Source organism: Phodopus roborovskii, unplaced genomic scaffold (genome assembly GCF_943737965.1).
Source record: "Phodopus roborovskii unplaced genomic scaffold, PHOROB, whole genome shotgun sequence".
NCBI classification, from domain to species: domain Eukaryota; kingdom Metazoa; phylum Chordata; class Mammalia; order Rodentia; family Cricetidae; genus Phodopus; species Phodopus roborovskii.
The window spans coordinates 3,225,739-3,245,325 of record NW_026126432.1 but is presented as its reverse complement, the minus strand read 5'-3'; the positions used below and the strand labels follow the sequence as shown (position 1 = coordinate 3,245,325).

The 19,587-nt window shown below is 37.6% G+C and overlaps 2 protein-coding genes across 8 annotated transcripts in view; one reads left to right on the top strand and one right to left on the bottom strand.

The window, feature by feature from the left end:
• The window catches only part of Sclt1 (sodium channel and clathrin linker 1), a 129,581-nt gene extending 128,698 nt beyond the window's left edge, over positions 1-883 (bottom strand). For 5 of the 7 annotated variants that reach the window (XR_007834617.1, XM_051185676.1, XM_051185671.1 and 2 more), the window contains exon 1: positions 771-882. Coding sequence is in view for 6 of the 7 variants with exons in the window: in XM_051185676.1 (XP_051041633.1) it covers positions 771-804 (34 nt within the window). In the remaining variant the exon portion in view is untranslated. Of the gene's footprint in view, positions 1-770 lie in introns of all 7 variants that reach the window. The other 2 variants (XM_051185673.1, XM_051185675.1) reach the window with 2 other exon arrangements.
• A 2,505-nt stretch (positions 884-3,388) lies between these two features.
• Positions 3,389-18,917, top strand: CUNH4orf33 (chromosome unknown C4orf33 homolog). The gene is made up of 6 exons (XM_051185663.1): positions 3,389-3,485; positions 11,767-11,947; positions 13,833-13,893; positions 16,241-16,292; positions 16,380-16,579; positions 18,784-18,917. The coding sequence occupies exons 2-6, from the start codon at positions 11,767-11,769 to the stop codon at positions 18,887-18,889; spliced, it is 600 nt and encodes a 199-aa protein (XP_051041620.1). The 5' UTR covers positions 3,389-3,485; the 3' UTR covers positions 18,890-18,917.
• The last annotated feature ends 670 nt before the right edge of the window (positions 18,918-19,587 follow it).

Sequence of the window (19,587 nt, the reverse complement as noted above, 5' to 3'; positions counted from 1 at the left end):
TATGATGGCTGTAGCTAACTGTAGCTAATTCTCAATATACCTCTATAATCCTGTTCAAGGCAACCTTTGCTGTCTTTACACAAAGCATACTTCCAGTCCCTTCAATGTTGCAAATATTTGGGATACCTACACCGTTCTTAGCAGTAAACACATATTGAGGCGTCAAGTTTCTGTCCAAGTGGCATCTCCTCTGTGTAATAGCCAATATTTGTTTAGCACCATGTGTCATATGCCATTCTCCTTTATACCTCAATGTTTATTCAATAATTCCATCAACTGATGCAAACGAGTCAGCAGTTGCTACGTCAGTGTATTTATGTATCTCCCTCCGCCAATTACATCTTGGGATAACAAGAATGTCTCCATCCCTACACCAGCTATGTTTCTAGAGCACCTGGCACGTAATAAAACAGTAGCTCAACAAACATCTATTAAACTAATGACCAGAGAAGTGTTTGCGGGTCCTTAACTGCAGACTTGGAAACTCTTCCTGGCCCATCAGCCCTCGGGTTACTCGGAGCACAAGAGAAGCATAACAAATCTATTTCGTGTCTAGCTGCCTCCTATGCATGCTTAAGGAATCTATGAGTCGGCTTCGCTAAGTACATACATAATCTCAAGTACATCATCAAGCATTTTGTAAAGCGGACTTAAGTTTTCTATATATTTCCACGCTGAGACCCAACCACAACCAAAACATATTAGGTCAACGACAGCCAGCGACATTGCATCTTACAGATGAATTTTCCATCAGGGCAGAGGGCGCTTACTTTGGTCTCTCAGTAAGTCGGATTCTGTGGCCATTTCGATATTTTAGTTTGGAGTTTACACCACCTTTTACCGATTCCTCGCACGGGGAGTAAGATTTTTTGTAAACAAAACAAAACAAACAAACAAAAAGAGGTCTCCCACTGTGAGGGCAAACAAAAAGCTAAGGGCTCGCCGTGGCAAGGGACCCTCTGCGCGGAGGCATTAGCATCCCACTCACGCGGCGGCGCAGGCCGGCCCGCAGCTCCGCCGAAGCCAGGAGACGACGCGCGTCAGACTCCGCTCGGCCGGACCCGGGCGGGGGAAGGGGCGGCGGGGCGACGGGGCGGCGCGCGGCCGGCCGGAGGGAGGGCGACCCTGGGACGCGCGGGGCTCGGCCGCGGCGTCACCGCGGGGCTGAGGGGCGAAGCCAGGACCGCGGGGAAGCCCGAGCCGCCGCGGAATCCACTCGGCCCGCCCTGCGACTTTGAAAGCGGTGCCCCAGACCGTTCCTTGGAGACGGTGACGCCACGTCCGTCATCGCGCGGGCGTCATTGCCTGCGTCATTACGCTGCCTCAGGCTGCGGCAGGTGATTGGCTATTTGTCTGGCGCTGGGCGGGCCCCTAAGTGCGCTGGGGTCCGAATGGCTCGCTTGGCGCCTTCCGCAGTGCCGCGGCGGGTGTGAGGTAGAGTGGCGCAATCTTAATTTTTTTTTCCCCCCTTCTTTCTTCCCTTCTTTCCTTTTGTAAGACAACCGAAAAGTGTGACAGGAGCAGGCACTAGAGACATATTTTCGTTGCACTCCGAGTCTTGGTTTCGCAGACACCAAGCGTCTGTGGGGCGTGTGCAGGGAGGGCCTTGGGTCCTGGGGTGAGGTGACTTGGACTCTCCTCAAGTCAGCTTGGAGCTGTTGCTTCTAGGTCTAGGTCTGGAAGTAGTGACCCCGACCCCCGCTCCTGGGAAAGAGAGCTGTTATCGAATGTTTAACCTTGTCACGTAGTTAGGCTAGCCTGCAAACCCTGCAGGTATTTCAGATCTAAGGAAGGATAAAATTTTGCAAAAAAAAAAAAAAAAAGGAAAATTTTATTGGTGGATAAAGTACCATTCCCAGTTTTAAGAAGTGTGTTGTGTGGGTTTGAGCCGTAGAGCTTAAAACACATGAAGATTACACATACACAAAAATACTGGAGAAAACGACATTGGCAAAAAGGAAAAAAAATTCACTTGTAGTGCATCACTGGCTTTACAGAACCTTTTTTTATTGATTATATATTTATACATTGAAATAAATTTTACTAAATATGTCCTGGTCCTGAGATGGCTCAGTTTGTTTATGAAGTGCTCGCCTGATTTGGGATTCCCAGCACACACATAAAAAAGCCAGACAGAGCCCTGTGTGCCTTTAATACCAGTACTGGGGAGGTGCAGACAGAAGGTTGAAGGGAAAGGAGTGTTCTCTGGCCAGAAGCCTAGACAAATTGGAAAACTTCAGGGTCAGTGAGACACTGTCTCAAAAAGTAAGGTCAGGTATGTTAATAAGATTTCTTTTTCTGTGAGAAAATTCCTGATGGAAAAAAAAAAGGGTTTTAAAAAAAAGAAGAAGAAAAATATGAACAGCAAACCTCAGCCCATACACAGGTATGAACCCTCTCCCACAGGGACACACACATAAACAAAACAAAAGTTATGTTGGACTTTCTGTTGAACAACTTAAGTTTTGTAACTCTGTACCTATCCATAAACTAGCATAAACAGTGTTAGCCTCCTTCCTCTAAAAAGACTAGCTTTAAAATGTCTATAATAGCTGTACAAAGGTTTAAACTTTGAATAAGTGAAGATTCAACCTGGTCTGGTTTTTAGTGCCCACAAACTTAACATAAAAGCGTACAATGATTGTGTATGCTCTGCCTCTTCAGTGTAGAATACTTTCTGATGAAACTTCTTACTGATTCCTCTTAAAGAGAGTTCCCAATATGGTGTATTGTAATGTAAGTTGATGTTGGATAAGTATAGCTATAAATTTATAAGCTATAAATTTAATACTTACACTCAGCACTAATAAAATATATTGGTGTAGAAAAAGAAAAGTATGACATATATAAAAATGAATGGGTTTGTCTACATTGAATAGTAGAACTTTTATGTTTGTACTTGACATGTTTGGTTTTATACTATCAAAATAAACACAAATCATTTGAATTTTCATATATTGAAAGGTTGATGACATAATTCACTAGTAATTTTAATAAGTTGACACTAAACACCTAGTATTCTGCAAAACAAACCTGAACAATATGCTAAGTTCGAGTTTAAGTAAGCAAGTTTCAAAGCTAGCACATAACACCAAGGATTTGAGCCAGAAAGTATGGTTTAAATATCACAACCTTTAACTACAATTAACATAAATTATATATAATGTTTTAAAGTTTATAGTTCCTAGTTGAAATGAATGAACTGCTGCTTTACATATTTTATTATCATTATAATGTTTTTTGCTGAATTATCCTACCTTCTTAAAATAATAAAAGGAGTAATCGCCCAGACTTCAATGATATGATTAAAAGCCTTCAAATGTCTGTTTTTATGTCCTCGAAACATTTTTCCTGAAAAATTGGGTTTGTCACTTTCAGAACTCCCAAGTCCCTCCCCCTCGAACTTGTGCTGGATGGAGCCTAAGAGGGAACCCTCTAAGATCTGAGCTGGAGACCACAACCAAACTAGAACTAAGAGCTTCCAGGTCTGTGTTCTATTGGTATGTCCTTTTATCTTCTCTTTAAATCTGTCAGAAGCTCCTACTAAAAACATTTTACTTCCCTCTGCCTCCAGCTGGCATAGATTCCTCTGACTTTACTTCTTCTGTCCCGCGCTACCGTCTCGCCAGCAAGAACGACGGGGCACACAGATAGGATCCTTCTGCGATAATAGCTTTAATGCTTCTTGAGAGGCAGAGCATAAGCTTACACCAACTGTAGAGCGAAGACCCCGAGAGCAAAAACCCCCACCCTTATATAGAAACTCAGCCTCGCTTAGGACGTGTCACTCCCTGACTGGTTGCTCGCTCATCAGGCCGAATGACGCCACGGGAGAGGCGCGGGAGAAATCCCCTTGCACGCGCGCACAGGCTTATTTATGCCAACTGTCAGCCGGATGCCAGTGCCATCTTGTAATGGAGAATGTAGGGACGGCTCCCTACATTCTTCCTTCCTCCATTTCTTTTTATTTTAGTTTTATATTTTTTTCCTTTTTTATTTAGATTTGAAACAAGGTTGTTTTACACGAATCTCAGTTACTTCATCCTCCCATCCTTCCCTGTCACCCCCACCAAACCCCAGCCAATCCCCTTTCTACTCCCCAGGGAGGGTGAGGCCTTCCATGGGGAGTCTTCAAAGTCTGTCATATCATTTCTTTTAGAAATGTGTGGTACAGTGTAGCATGTGAACTAAAAAGAAGTATGTACTGTAGAAAAATTAAAGGATTTTTTTTTTAAATAAAGGAACTTGTAAAACAAGCCTGTTTCAAATTTAAATAAAAAAATTATCAAAAAAATAAAGAAACTTGAAAATCTATGACAATTGTTTTATTAAAAAAGCATTCTTTAAAACCTTTTTTAAAGCTTTTTTTTATGTTCTGAATGAATGCTCCATGAGTCTGCCTCTTTTTTTATTTCCTTATATAGAAATTAAAACAATTGACTTTTTAAAGTATAAGTTGAAAAAGATAAGCTCAAAGTGAAAACTACAGAGTAACAACATTGTTTTAAGAAAGCCAAAGCAACTGATAATAAGAGTATGTAGTGGGATGGGGAACTCCTAGCAAGATTGTGTAGTGGGATGGGGAATGCCTAGTAAGATTGTGTAATGGGATGGTGAACTCCTAGTAAGATTGTGTAGTGGGATGGGGAACTCCTAGGTAATATTAATTCTGACTCCATAAATGTTTCATCATGGTGCTAGTTAAGAGACTTAACCTTAAATTGAACTATAAAGTATTCTCAAATTATTCATTTACAATTTTTTGTTGTAATGAACCCACAAATAGGCAACTGCTCAAACACACACAATCCCAGTTTGTACATCGCAGTGCAGTAAACTGAAGCCATGGATCTTCATTCAGGGTTTTACCCCATACTATCAATCACATTTTTATTCATTTCTCCACCACAAAAACAAAAACAAAAACTATGATAGAGTTTAAAGTAGAGAAACAAAAAAACAAATAGCATATAACCTCTCTCATGACTCAAATGTCCTTTTGTCTAAATTCTGTCTTTCCAAACCACTTGGTATTACTCTTTCTTAATATTCTTTCTGAATGGTATACTATACCCACATTTACAGCTATTTCCATGCATACATGTATACATTAAAGGCTGTTTACATACTTATACATATACATTATATATAATACATGCCTATAGTGTAGTGTTTACACATATGAATGTATATACCATAATGCACCTTTATTCTTTCAGAATTTCATACAGGCATACAATGATTTTATTTATCCTCCCCTTAACTCTTCTTAGATCCATTCTTGCCTCTTTGCCCTTTTCCAACTTAATTTTCTTTTCAAATGTTGCTAATATACTCATGCATATGGGGCCATGATTGGATCTGGGTTAGTGTACCAGGGGCCACATCCTTAAAACTAACTCTTTTTCCCCTAGAAGCCATCAACTGTCAGTTGCTCCTCAGCTAGGGATTGGAGGCATTTGAGTCTCTTTTCTCCTTCATGCTGAAATGTTGACTGTCTTGATCTTGTACAGATCTTCTGCACATAGCCAAATCTATTATGAGCTCATGAGTACAATAGTCCTGTCATGTCCAGAACACACTATTTTGTCCCTGTTCTCCATGACTTCTGACTCTTACAATCTTTCTGTCCCTTATTCCTTAATGTTTCTGAGTCTTAGGAAAAGGGTGTGATTTAGAAGTCTTATTATTATTAATATATAGCATTTAACAAGATATACTGATATAACTGACACTGTGGGTTTCTTCTGCTTAAAACTGTACACTCAGAATTTTAGTTGTAGATACCAGAGCAGTATTCATTTGACTTGCATATATCTCCTAGTTAAAGCATTCTACATAGACTGAGATAATAAATACATATCATGTGGTATAAGTTTTGTGAATCAAAGTGGAACAGTACAGTGGTGATAGAGAATGGCAGAGAGGATTACTCCAGGTGAGGAAAGCCATGGGCAATTAAGATATCTATTTCATCAGCCTATGTGCAAAGAAACAGAAAGACAGTAGGGGTAAAGTCTTAGGAAATGACTAAGGGAGTTGAGAGGAGGTTTAGTTGTCTATAGTTTATGTTATTTTCAGATTGTTAACAAGTCAGCAAGATCATACATTTTAGTTTAATTTTTAAATTGAAAATGGATTTTCCCATATAATATATTCTGATCACAGTTTTCTCTCCCTCATCTCCTCCCAGATCCTCCCTACCTCCCTACCCATCCAAGTCCACCCCTTCTCTCTCTCTAGAAAACAGAACAAAAACCAAAGAAACACAAAACAGAATAAAAAGAAAAAAAAAAGAAGAAATGTGAGAAGCACATACACAAAGAGAGATACACAGAAAACCCATATAAACACAAAATCAGAAACCATATATATATATAAAACAAAAGACCAATAAGATTTAAAAAAAAAAGCTCAGATAAAGCATTATAAGTCAAAGCAAAACAAAAACAATCAAAAAACTGAAAACCAACTAAACAAACACCTTCCCAAATACCATTAAGTTCCTTTTGAGCTGGTCATCTACTACTGGTCATTCATGGAGCCTATTCTTAAGAGTGGTTTCTATGCTCAGTGAGACTCCAATGGAGAAAACTAAATTTTCATTTGTGAGCAGTTGTCAACTGAAAATGGCTTTTGGTTTACTGGTGAGAGATCATGTCCACTTTCCCATTTTAGTACTGGGACCCCATCCAGCATGAATCTGTGCAGACCCTTTTTGTTCTGCCACTGTCTCTGTAAATTCATATGAACATCAGTTCCCTGTTGTATCTTGAAGGCCTTGTTTCCTTGGTATCTTCTACCCTTACTGGCTCTTATAAAATCTTTTTGCTTCTGCTTCCATAAAGTTCCCTGAAGTCTTCAGGTTTGATGGAGACATCCTTTTTAGACTGGATGTTCCTAGCTCTCTCACAATCTGCACATTGTCCAGTTGTGAGTCTCTGTTTGTTTCCATCTACTGCAGGTGTAAGCTTTTCTGGTGATAGTTGGTTGAGTGAGGCACTGATCTATAGCAGAGTGTTGTTAGGAGTCATTGTATTGCTGTATTTCTTTTGTAGAACAGTAGTATTTGGTTTTCCCCTAGGTCCATGGCCTATCTGGTCCCAGGTTCTTGACTACCTAGGCAGTGTCAGACATAAAACAAATCAGATATTGGTTACTGCTACAAGCTTTGTACCACCATTGTTCTAGCATATTTTACAGGCAGGACACCATTGTAGATCAGAGGCTTTATGCCTGGTTTCGTGTTTACATTTCTCTTTTGTTGAAGATACTGTTTTGTTTTGTTTTGTTTTGTTTTCCACTGCATTTCTGGCTTCTTTATCACAAATCAGGTGTTCACTGATGTGTAGATTTATATTTGGGTCTTCATTTCTCTTGAAGAGCTACAGGCAATTAATGTCCAAGAGAGGAAGAGTCAGTGTTTCCCAGGGATGAGCCACCTAACTGGTTACTCAGTACCAAATAGTGAGCCCTAAAAACATGTATGAGTATATGAACTACAGTAAGTGCACACAGCAGGTAATATTTACATATTAATATATATACATTAGTATATTGATAATAGAAAAATGATACAAGAGAGATAATACATGAAGGTAAAAGCAGGGCTTGGAAGTAGAAGAAGGGAACATTGAGAGGGTGATCAAGATATAGTTATTACTATTGGGAATTGAAGATGGTCAGTATATACTATATATAGGTATGAAATGTCATAATAAAACCCATCATTTTGTACAATTAATAAGTGCTAAGAAACTGGGAAATAAATTCCTCTAAAATCAGGAACAAGACAAGGCTGTCCTCTTTCTCCACATCTCTTCAATATCATACTAGAAGTTCTAGCTAATGCTATAAGACAATAAAAGGAGATCAAGGGGATCCAAATTGGAAAGGAAGAAGTCAAACTGTCTCTATTTGCAGATGATATGATAGTTTACATAAGTGACCCAATAAACTCTACCAGGGAACTCCTACAGCTGATAAACACCTTCAGCAAACTAGCAGGATACAAGATAAACTCAAAAAAATCAGTAGCCCTACTTTTTTCAGACGACAAAGAGACAGAGAAAGAAATCAGAGAAACATCACCCTTTAAAATAGCCACAAGCAACATAAAGTATCTTGGTGTAATGCTTACCAAACAAGTAAAAGACCTATATAATAAGAACTTTGTGACTCTAAAGAAAGAAATTAAAGAAGATACCAGAAAATGGAAAGATCTCCCATGCTCTTGGTTAGGTAGGATTAACATAGTAAAAATGGCAATCTTACCAAAAGCAATCTACAGATTCAATGCAGTCCCCATTAAAATCCCACCACAATTCTTCACCGACCTTGAAAGGATTATAATCAACTTTATATGGAAAAACAAAAGACCCAGGATAGCCAAAACAACCCTATACAATCAAAGAACGTCAGGAGGCATCACCATTCCTGACTTTAAGCTCTACTACAGAGCTATAGTTCTGAAGACAGCCTGGTATTGGCATAAAACTAGACAGGTAGACCAATGGAATCGAATTGAAAATCCTGATACTAATCCATGCACCTATGAACACCTGATTTTCGACAAAACAGCTAAAATTATACAATGGGGCAAGGACAGTATCTTCAGCAAATGGTGCTAGCACAATTGGATGAGGGTGTGTAGAAGACTGAAGATAGACCCATGTCTGTCGCCATGCACAAAACACAAGTCCAAATGGATCAAAGACCTTAACATCAATCCAGCCACATTGAACCTCTTAGAAGAGAAAGTAGGAGGTACCTTTGAACAAATTGGTATAGGAGACCGCTTCTTGAACATAACTCCAGGGACACACACACTGAAAGAAACAATTAAAAAATGGGACCTTTTCAAACTTAGAAGCTTCTGTAAGGCAACGGACACAGTCGACACGACCAAACGGCAGCCCCACAGACTGGGAAAAGATTTTCACCAATCCTATATTCGACAAAGGGCTGATCTCCAAAATATACAAAGAACTCAAGAAACTAGTCAACAAAACACCAAATAACCCTATTAAAAAATGGGGTACAGAACTGAAGAAATAATTCTCAATGGAGGAAATCAAAAAGGCTGAAAGACACTTAAGAAAATGCTCCACATCCTTAGCTATCAGGGAAATGCAAATCAAAACAACTTTGAGATACCATCTTACCCCTGCCAGAATGGCTAAAATTAGAAACACCAGTGATGACTTATGTTGGAAAGGATGTGGAGAAAGGGGAACACTCCTCCACTGCTGGTGGGAGTGCAAACTCATACAGCCATTTTGGAGATCAGTATGGCGGTTCCTCAGGAAAATGGGAATTAGTTTTACCACAGGACCCGGCAATCCCCCTCTTAGGCATATACCCAAAGGATTCACATCCATGCAAGAAAGACATCTGTTCAACTATGTTCATAGCAGCACTATGTGTAATAGCAAGAACCTGGAAGCAACCTAGATGCCCCTCAATTGAAGAATGGTTAATGAAGATGTGGCACATCTACACAATGGAATACTACTCTGCAGAAAAAAATAATGGTATCTTGAAATTTGCAGGCAAATGGATGGCACTTGAAGAAACCATCCTGAATGAGGTAACCCAGTCACAAAAAGAGAAACACAGTATGTACTCACTCATATATGGATTTTAGACCTAGATCAAATGATCACCAGCCTATAATTCACACCACCAGATGAACTAGGATACAAAGTGTATTCTAAGAGATTCATATAAAGTCCCTCACAGAACTGGGAAGGGACAAGTCCCCCAGAGCTCAGGTGAAGTGGGGGAAGACAGCGAATGGAAAGAGAAGTAGGAGAAAATGAGGGGGAGGAAAGGAAAACCTGTGCGACCAGGAAGATTGAGCCTGGTTAGGAATAGAAGATAGGAAAGAGAGAGAGAGAGACAGAGACAGAGAACATAAAAGAGGGAGCCAATATTGGTTTGAAGATAAAATTGAACACAAAGAAAGGTCGAGAGACCTACAAGACTGCTCCCAACTAACAATTTGAGCTTCTGTGGAAAGGCTATCATAAATGCCCTTCCCGGAGAGTGAGATCAACAACTAACTTCTCCATGGACCCCTCAACTAATGCCTGTTGAAAATAGGAGCAAACACCCATACATAAACACTGAGTCGAACTACAACCCAGAAGCAGATGGAGAGGACAAGACCACGCGGCAGAAGCACATAGAGACAGCTTACGTGAACAAGGAGGAGCTAACGGGCCCCCAGACTGATAGCTGGGAAGCCAGCATGGGACTGACTCAGGCCCCCCTGAATATGGGTCTCAGCCAGAAGGACTGAGCAGTCTAAGGGACCTCAGACAGTGGAGCCAGGATGTATCCCTGGTGCACAAAAGGACTTTGTGAACACATCCCCCATGGAGGGATAACTGCCTTAATCTAGAGACAGGAGAGAAGCCCTAGTCCCTACTTCACAAGACCTGTCAGATCTACATGACCCCAACTGGATGGCATTCCCCTACACATGGAATTGGGGTGGGGGGATGGGAGGGGAGGGTGTTTAGAGTGCATGTGAGAGGGCAGAGAGGGTAGGAGGGAGGGAGAGTTGGGGGGAGGGAGGGAGGGAGAGGGAACTGGGATCGACATGTAAAACAATAAATTAAATTAAAAAAATGCTTTGACTCCAAAATTTAAGTTGAAGGACAAGTTACTGGGGAAAAGGATTTCTATTTTTATTTCCACAGAAAATGAAAAGATGTGGATTCCTTCCAGACTAATGAGGTTTGATCACGCCAGACCGCCTGAAACAGAGTACAAGCTAATCCTACATTCAAAACAGCTGGACAAAACAGCCCTACAGACTACAGCCAGGATATCTGAATCTTCTTCGAATCCCCCAAGACAGCGCCCCTTACCAGCAGGAAGTAGCTTGGAAAGAACGACGCCCAAATTCCCAAATATTGTGTATAAATGTTTGTTTTCATTTAATTGGACTTTGTTATATAAAATAAAATAAAATAAAAAAAAAGAAACATGGGTGAAAATAATCTGTAATACTCAGGGACCTAGCTATACAAATGGTTGAAAATTCCCTAAGTAATTAGTAAGGACAATGATTTTAGCAATATAACTATATACATATACATATATACATATATGTAAATTTCTGAAACAGAGGTAGAATTGAAATGTTTTGACCAGAGGTAGAACTGTATATGTAACATGATAAAAAAAAAGCATAAATTGTATCAATACAAAAAATGTCTTGAATATATGTAAAAGTTTACATACATAGAATATGATAAAGATATTGTGCACAAAACATCATAAACAGAAAGAATATCTTACACAATATGACAGAACATAATATACAAAAAAAAGAAAGTGGGAAATATTTACAGATAATTGATATACACATAAACAATGTTTCCATCTGTTAAAAACAAAGTTGTTTACTAATGAGATGGATATATTTATTTATTTTTACATGACGGATTAATCTTGTCTAAATATGGAAAATACATAACCTTGTGTAGTTAAGTAAATTTATAATTTCTTTAGTGGATTTGTTTATAACATCTTACAATGATTTTTACATACCACAAATAAACATAGCTACATCAAGATTAAAAGTCATGAATCTTTTAGACTCCATGATTTGCTACAATCCAGATGGCCATTTGACTCCTAGGATTTTGTTCTTGTCACTCTGCTGCCTAGCTGTCTCCTGTTTGTCATTGCAGTTTTCAAGTAAAGGGCATTGTTATATGCTATTAATAAATTTGTTTTAATTTGCTTCTTCAGATGGATTTTAAAATTGAATATACTTGGGATGGTTTTCCAGTGAAGCATAAGCCAGTGTGTGTCAAGCTGAGTCCAGGGGACAAGGGAGTAAAGATGGAGGTTAGTGCTCCATTTTTCAATGATCCTCCAGCTCCTCTTGGAGTACCAGGAAAACCTTTCAGTGAACTGTGGAATTATGAAGGTAAGTAGAAGTATTGTGTTTTATTACAAACATAAATCTTTTTCTAATAACCTCTCAGAGAACTATTATTTTATCTTGCTGTTAGGAAGTAATATGCTTCTGAACAACTGACATTCAGTTTCTGATCTTGACTACCCATCTGTCATTGTGACTTCCCTCCCATTTCCAATGGGGCTCCAATATATGAGCAGAATAGTGAAAAATGGCAATCCCAAATCCAGATGTTTGTGTTGCTGCCACATTTCCTTCCTTTACTCATGTCATCTGCTCTAAAAAGAGTTAGTTTTTTTCCCATTTTGTCTTTAAAGAATCTTTAAATTGCCGCTTTTACCTAAATAACCACCTGTACGGGAATTTGAGAATGTGTTACTTACTGGAGAAATTCTATCAGCATAAGATTTAATATCTACTTTCTGCTGTCAAGTAATCTCACATATCAAATTAAGGGTGAAAGACACGACAGGAAATTAACTGGTTTTAGGTTTGTTTTCTGTCTTGTACTATATCCTCATCAAGCTTCAGGGTTCTTTCTGAAATACTGTTCATGATGCTATTCCCATAGATATAAAATTCTACATTACATAGAATTTAAGAATATACTGCAAGATTTCTCACTCAGTGTATTGGGATTTATTTACTTAGCACAGAGCCTTGCTTCCACTTAAGTAATCTCTTTTCCTAAGTCTGTGTTTCACTTTGAAGCTAGAATGATCTGTTGGCCCTCTAAATGAAAATTTAAACTTATCCTCCAGCTAAGGTTTTTAATGAAAAAAAGCAAATTATACTTAAATATTATTTCATATTTATTTTTTAAAATATCTTAAGAGGTAAAATTGTTTGTAGAAGCTTAGCAAAAGGTCTGGCAAGTTTTAGTAGAAAGAAAGGGGCTGTGGTTGGTTTTCACTTCATATATTTCATGCTGTTGTAACTATTTACAAGAAAGATGCATTACATCCATAGTCAACTAATTTTTAAAGCAACTAATCCTCAAAAAAAAAAAAAAAAACCAACCCTGAAATTATAATAAAAATCACCACTTACAAAAACCAGTAGTTTTTAAAATAATTAGTTTGAAAAAAAAAAAACATTTCCAGGCTTGTGGAGGTCAGGGAACTTGTGGGAGTTGGTTATCTTCTCGCACCATGTGGATTCCGGGGAATCTAACTCAGATCACCAGGCTTGGTAGCAAGTACTTTACCTGCTGTGCCACCACACTAGCCCCACCACTCTTCATATTTGTTGTGCCTATGTTGTAGCAGGTAGTCACAAGCTCATACATTCACGTGCATACACATATTTAAATCTCATGTACATTTGGTTCATGGCTAATACATTTAGTTACTGCTCTATACATATTTCACTGTCTTTGATTTTAACGGCACCATTATAGCCTATTACATGAAATGCATGCATCCTGTGATGTACTTAATAAGTTTTGCTGAATAATAGGTGATTTATTTATGTGCCAGGAAATACTTCTTTGTAAGAAGAGATAGCTTATTTATAATTTCTGGTTTTTTGAGTCATACTCTGATGGGTAGAATTGTAGTTAGTTTCTTTTTCTAGTTGTCTGATTTGTTTCTTTGCGATAAATTCCAAGAGGAAGATAGGACCAGAGTCCATCTGTGCAGACATGTTGATTTCCCTATGGCCTCACCATCACTAGGCTTTGTATTTCCTTTGAATTTATGGCAGACTTCTATGGGAGAAACTGAGGGTGACTTATTTCTTATTCTTCCAGACTCTGTATTTATTTTGCTCCCTTTCCTACTGGGGATAGTATGATGACTTAAGAAACTTAGTAATTCACTTTATATTAAAAAGGAATACATTATTTACTATGCAAGAAAAATAAAATTTCCCATGTTCTGTCTGTTTTTATAAGTTGTAGAAGCATTTTTCCTGAATGATACAACTGAGCAGTATTTAGAAGTTGAACTTTGTCCGTAAGTATGAACTGTTTTTCTCAACTATTACATGATTTGAATATATTTGTTTTCTAGTTATAAATAGTAGTAAAACTCATTAAGTTCAGCTATGTGATGGTCATATTAGTGTGAGTCAGTTTTAAATCTCTATTTATTGTCTTGTACAATGCATACTTTTAGAATTTATGTTTAGACTATATATATCTCCTACATGTTTGAGTATATTATTTGATGTGATATTTTTGATTTATTGATGTAAATGATTTTGTAATAAATGTGATAATTTTTTTACAAAGTGGAAAAAATTACTATCAACAAATAATTACTTTATATGTTTACACTATAACATATTAACTATTTAGAAGTAAAGGGAGAGTTCCCATCCCTAATTAAGACATTATCTTCATATCTAGTTAGTTTTATTTGCCAGTTTGTTTTCTAAAGGAAGAGACAAAGAAGGTGTGTAGTTAGATAGGGGGAGAGTGAGGAGGATCTACCAGGAGATAGAAGAAACTGTAATCAGAATTTATTTTATGAAAAAGTTTGTTTTCATTAAAAAAATGGGAGACATAGATAGTGAATTACTAGCTTACAGAAATGCTTCTTTTTGAATGATTAAACTTGAACTTTATATATTATATAATTATGTATTTATGTATTTGGTTGTCATTCATTCTTTTGAACACATAGTATATCATTTTTGCATTTAATGCCAAGAATATAATTTAATTCATACCTGAATTTTCTAAAACTCACAGTAAAAATATTACCTTTGAACTTATTTTTTTGTTTTGAGACAGGTCCACACTGAATAGCTCTGGCCAGTCTGGGACTTTGGGGGATTAAAAGTGTGGGCTACTACTTCGAGTTGTCTTGGAATTTCTTTGTTTGAACTTCAATATACTTTCTTTATGTGGTGACAAACTTTTTTGTAAGAAGAGGAAACTTATGATTACTTGTTATCTAAATTATAGCATAGTTTTAATACATGAGATGTTTTTGTATATTGCTATTGTTTATTTTACCTGTCACTTAAATGTTTCTCAGTATCAGTGTCCAGTAGTCTTCTTTTGTAGACTGACTACCGAGCTGCAATTAATCCACACAAAACTTTAGAGTCCTCACTTGTTAGTTGTTTATTTTGTTTTGCTTTTTGCTAACTCTAGCATGTAAAATGCAGTAATTTGCAATTGTTTTTGTTTTGTTTTGCTTTGTTTTCTGAGACTGGGTCTAACTATGCAGCCCTGGCTAGCATGGAATGCACAAGAATCATGGTTTTGCCTTAGGCAGTCAATTCCTGTACTGATTAATTAACAGCTAGAAAAGCAGTAAAAAGAACGTTGTTTTAATTTACAAGAAGTTTTACACATCCTAGGATCTTCCCAAAGCCCCATAAAACCAGTAAAATTAATCAGAGGATTTTTAAGTGGAAAGCATTGCTTGTCTTCTGTTGGAGTACTTTATTGCAGAAAATCCTCCCTCCAAAAGCTCACAAAGGACCATCTGAGTGGAAATGTTTGATAGACTTCCAGAGGCAGAAAATTTGCTTCATGTAAATACATGCAATCCATTGCTTCTTACAGACTCCGATAATCCCATTTATTTGTTCCCATTAGAATTTCCTTTTGAGAATATATTATGCTTGCTTTTGGAGGTGTGACATTGGTACCTGAACAAATAGTAGAAAGCTGGAAAACAGATGGCAAACTGTTCAAGGGTATCAGTGTGAAAAAACAGACATACATTAAAATCTGTGCCTTGTTGACTAGTTTTGATCAATCTATATTTTACATCTTCTATCAATGAAGTTTCATACAGAAATAACTGTTAGTTAAGCTGTTAGATTAGGATTTAGAAATCAGCTCCAGCTTTCCTTGGAGGACTTTAGTTGTTGCAGCTGTTTTTATTTTAAAACTTAAGTATCATGATTATCTCTCTTTTTCTTACATTGCGTTATCTAACCAAGTGAAGATTCTATATAATTTCCTATCTAAAGAATATGAAAAGCAGGGGCCAGTGAAATTGCTCTGTGGTTAAATAATATGAATAATTTCCTATCTAAATAATATGAAAAATTGTGTTAGCCAGTGAAGTGCTATGATTTGTCAGCAGTTGTTTAGGAAACAGTAATTCCAAAGTTGCCATTTCTGAAAACGTGACAAACTGGTTCTCACTGTAGTTATCTAATACTATATTGCACTTTTTACTTATTTGGAAATTTAGCTACAAACACACACATTACATTTAGAAAAGAAAGTAAAGAAGGCAATTATTGTTTTTCTTGTAACAGACCATAGAAATGATCCATGAAAGTATAATCTTAATTGTTTTTTGTTAACATTCATGAGGAATCTTAATTTTACAGACATGGACAGCATTTAGTTCTTTTACTCTCTGGAAGAAGAAACGTTTGGAAAGTGAGTAAAGAAACATATGAAACTAAATTCTATAATGCACAGCATGTGTATCTATAAGTTTGAACTTGCCTTTTATGTTTCTCATAGAAAGAGCTTGCATTATCATTCAAAGTGTTCAGAGGAGAAACAAACTGGGAAGGCATAGCTTTTCTTCCTTGGAGTTATTTTCCACCAGATGTGACAAAATTCAACTCATTTGCCATTCATGGATCAAATGATAAAAGAAGTTATGAAGCCCTTTACCCTGTGCCACAGCATGAACTGCAACAAGGACAAAAACCTGATTTGTAAGTAGAAAATAAATGGAGGTACAGTCTAACTACAGAATTTGTTTGTTTGTTGATATAAGGTTTCTGTGTGTATCCCTAGCTGTAGTGAAACTTGCTCTGTAGGCCAGGCTGGCCTCAAACTCTGAGATCTGCTTGCTTCTGCATCTGGAGCACTGGAATTAAAGGCCTCCACTGCCTGATGGAAATTAATTCTTGGTAGAGCAATAGTAACACTTGGTAGTTGAGGATGACATATGCATGAGTACATAATAAGGACCCTGTGTTCCCTCATGACCCTCAACTTTTGACCAAGATAGAGCATTTCATTATTTCCAGCAAAGTACTTAGGCTATCATGATTATATAAGAATATTAATAAGTGTACATCAGCTGATGCTGTTATGCCTTCAAATTAATTTATGATCCTTTTCCTAGATATTATAGTAGTCAGAAAGATCTGTGTTTTATGGTGTGGATAGAGGGATTATGAATTCTTTTCTTTGTTACTAAAGAACTTGTATTCAGTCACATCTCTATTCTCTTGGTTGCCTCATTAGAATAAGAGTATAAACTAAGTTTCTAGGCAACCATGCTTGTGATACAATGACTTAATTGGTAAATGACATCTGCACTAAGTAATTCTGAATGCCCTATAAATATATGATGGAGACAGTGTGGCTTAGGGATTTCTCTTTAACAGTTATGATATCTGGGGACTCAAGTTTATGTCCTCTGAGTGGTTGTAAGAGGTCATGACTCCTGTGAGGCAGCAGATATTTAAGCCATCGTACCTTCAACACTTGTCCCATATTAATCTTGTTTCCTGGCACCTGTTATGTAGGAAGAACATATATCTTAGTGAGCCTTCTGAATGCTTCATGCATTGCTATGAGGACTAGTCCCTTAAGGAGGGAAACTCTGCTCTATTAGGGCAGACTTTGGTTTCTGCTGTCTGTGTCTTAGTGTACTCAGTGTGATCAGCACAGGGGAGTCTGGATGTTTAGCAGAGCCTAGCAAAGACATCCTAGTAGTAGCTTGCTAGATATTCCTGCATTTTTACCCTTAGGATATGATACCACTTTCCTTCTCCATGTTTAACTTACTTTGCTTTTGCTTGACTCGTTCTGCCTAGCTCTTTTTTCCCCCTGTGCTTCTTCCTTCCCTATTGATCCTTAGTATTTTACTCTGGGATTTATTGATATAACTAAACTGCTCATCCTGGCCAGGTGGCCAGAAAGGAATATCAATCTAGATGCCACGGACTGAGAGCCATCAAAAGAAGGTGATGTGCCACCCTGCTTTTCACTTGCTAGTACCTTTCCAGGGAAATATGAAAGCACATTGACTAGGAAGGAAGCATGGCAGAGCCATTTCCTATAGTTCAAGGCTTTACTCAAGCACAGGTGAAAGCCTGTCTTAACTCACTAAGCCACAAGAAAATGCTTTAGAATAATAATGATTTTTTTGGAAATGAAAACAAGATTATCACTCTTCTATGTTAGCCTCCTTTATTTTGGCAAAGAAAACACACATCTGTCTCTGTCCTTTATTCACCAGAACTTATGAAAGTTGAATGTAAGAACATATTCAAAGACTTATGATTGGCTAACATCTAAAATGAGTTAGATTATACTCTCTCTCTCTCTCTCTCTCTCTCTCTGTGTGTGTGTGTGTGTGTGTGTGTGTGTGTGTGTGTGTGTGTGTGTGTGTGTGTGTGTGTGAGCACATGTGCAGGTAGAGTCTGAAAGATACCTTCATGTGTTCTTCGGAAGCACTGCCCACTTCATTTGATATAAGGTCTGTCATTGTCCTTGGAACTTACCAAGAGTAGGCTGGCTGGCCAGTGAGCCACAGGTATCATCCTGTCTCTGTCTTCCCTGTACTGGGATTACAAGTGAGCAGCACTACACCTGGCATTTTTATGTGTATTATTTCCATAGCAGATAATTTTCTGAGCCCCCTGAAAGCTGATACTTTTCTCTTGAGCTGTGAGGGAACTATGTGTAGAATTGAAGACTGCTTTGAAATATGGGTGAATGTTTTTAAAACTGAGTATTTGATAGCTACAATAAGAAAATTGTACTTAGAGAATACATTTAACATTTGTTACTCCTTAACATGGGATGTTGTACTATCAACAATGTAACAAAACAAATAGCTCTATAGGACCACAGTTTCACAAATGCATAATTTATTTCAGTTTCTTCCTTTCTTTACTTTTAGCCATCGTCTAGAGTATTTCAAGCCTTTCAGTTTTAACACACTGCTTGAAGAAGAATGGAAGCAGCCAGAATCAGACTTGTGGATAATAGAGAAACCTGATACGTAGGAGTAAAGTAGATAACCAACCATGTCAATCATTTATCCTCTGTACCTTTTCCAATAAGATATGTAAACACATTTCGACAATGAACATTTTAACAGAAGCCATTGAAATGTACCGCTATAGCAAATTGTTTATGATTAACAAAGAAATAAAAAGTATGTGTAACATAAATTAATTTTTACTTAAATACCCTGTCCATCCTTGAAATTAATGAGATGGCCTATATCTGCTAAGACCTCAAGATAGAAGAGTTATTTAACTAGATATTTTTACTGTATTGGAAGAAATAAAATAGTCTTGAATTCTGGAAATAGAGTTGTTCCTTTTACTTAAAGATATGTAATAATGCTTTTAACCAAGATATCAGAAACCTTCATTTGATTTTTGAAGTATCAAACATTCCTGGTTGAAGATAGACTTAAATATAATAAATCAATAGCCTTTCTCAGATAAATGGATCATGCAGACAAAAATGTCAACACAAGAAGCCTCAGAGTGAAACTACAACACAGATCAAATATACACAGCTGCAGAGTCTTCCACCACCAGCTGCAGAATGAACTTTATTTTCAGGAGCTCATGGAACACTTTGCAGAATAAGACATGTTCATTGCAGTTCAGATGGTTGCAGCTGCTTGGGTTATCTATGCCAGAAGACTTTTAGATCTGATAAACCAATTCAGCCAAGTGGCACACAGCAC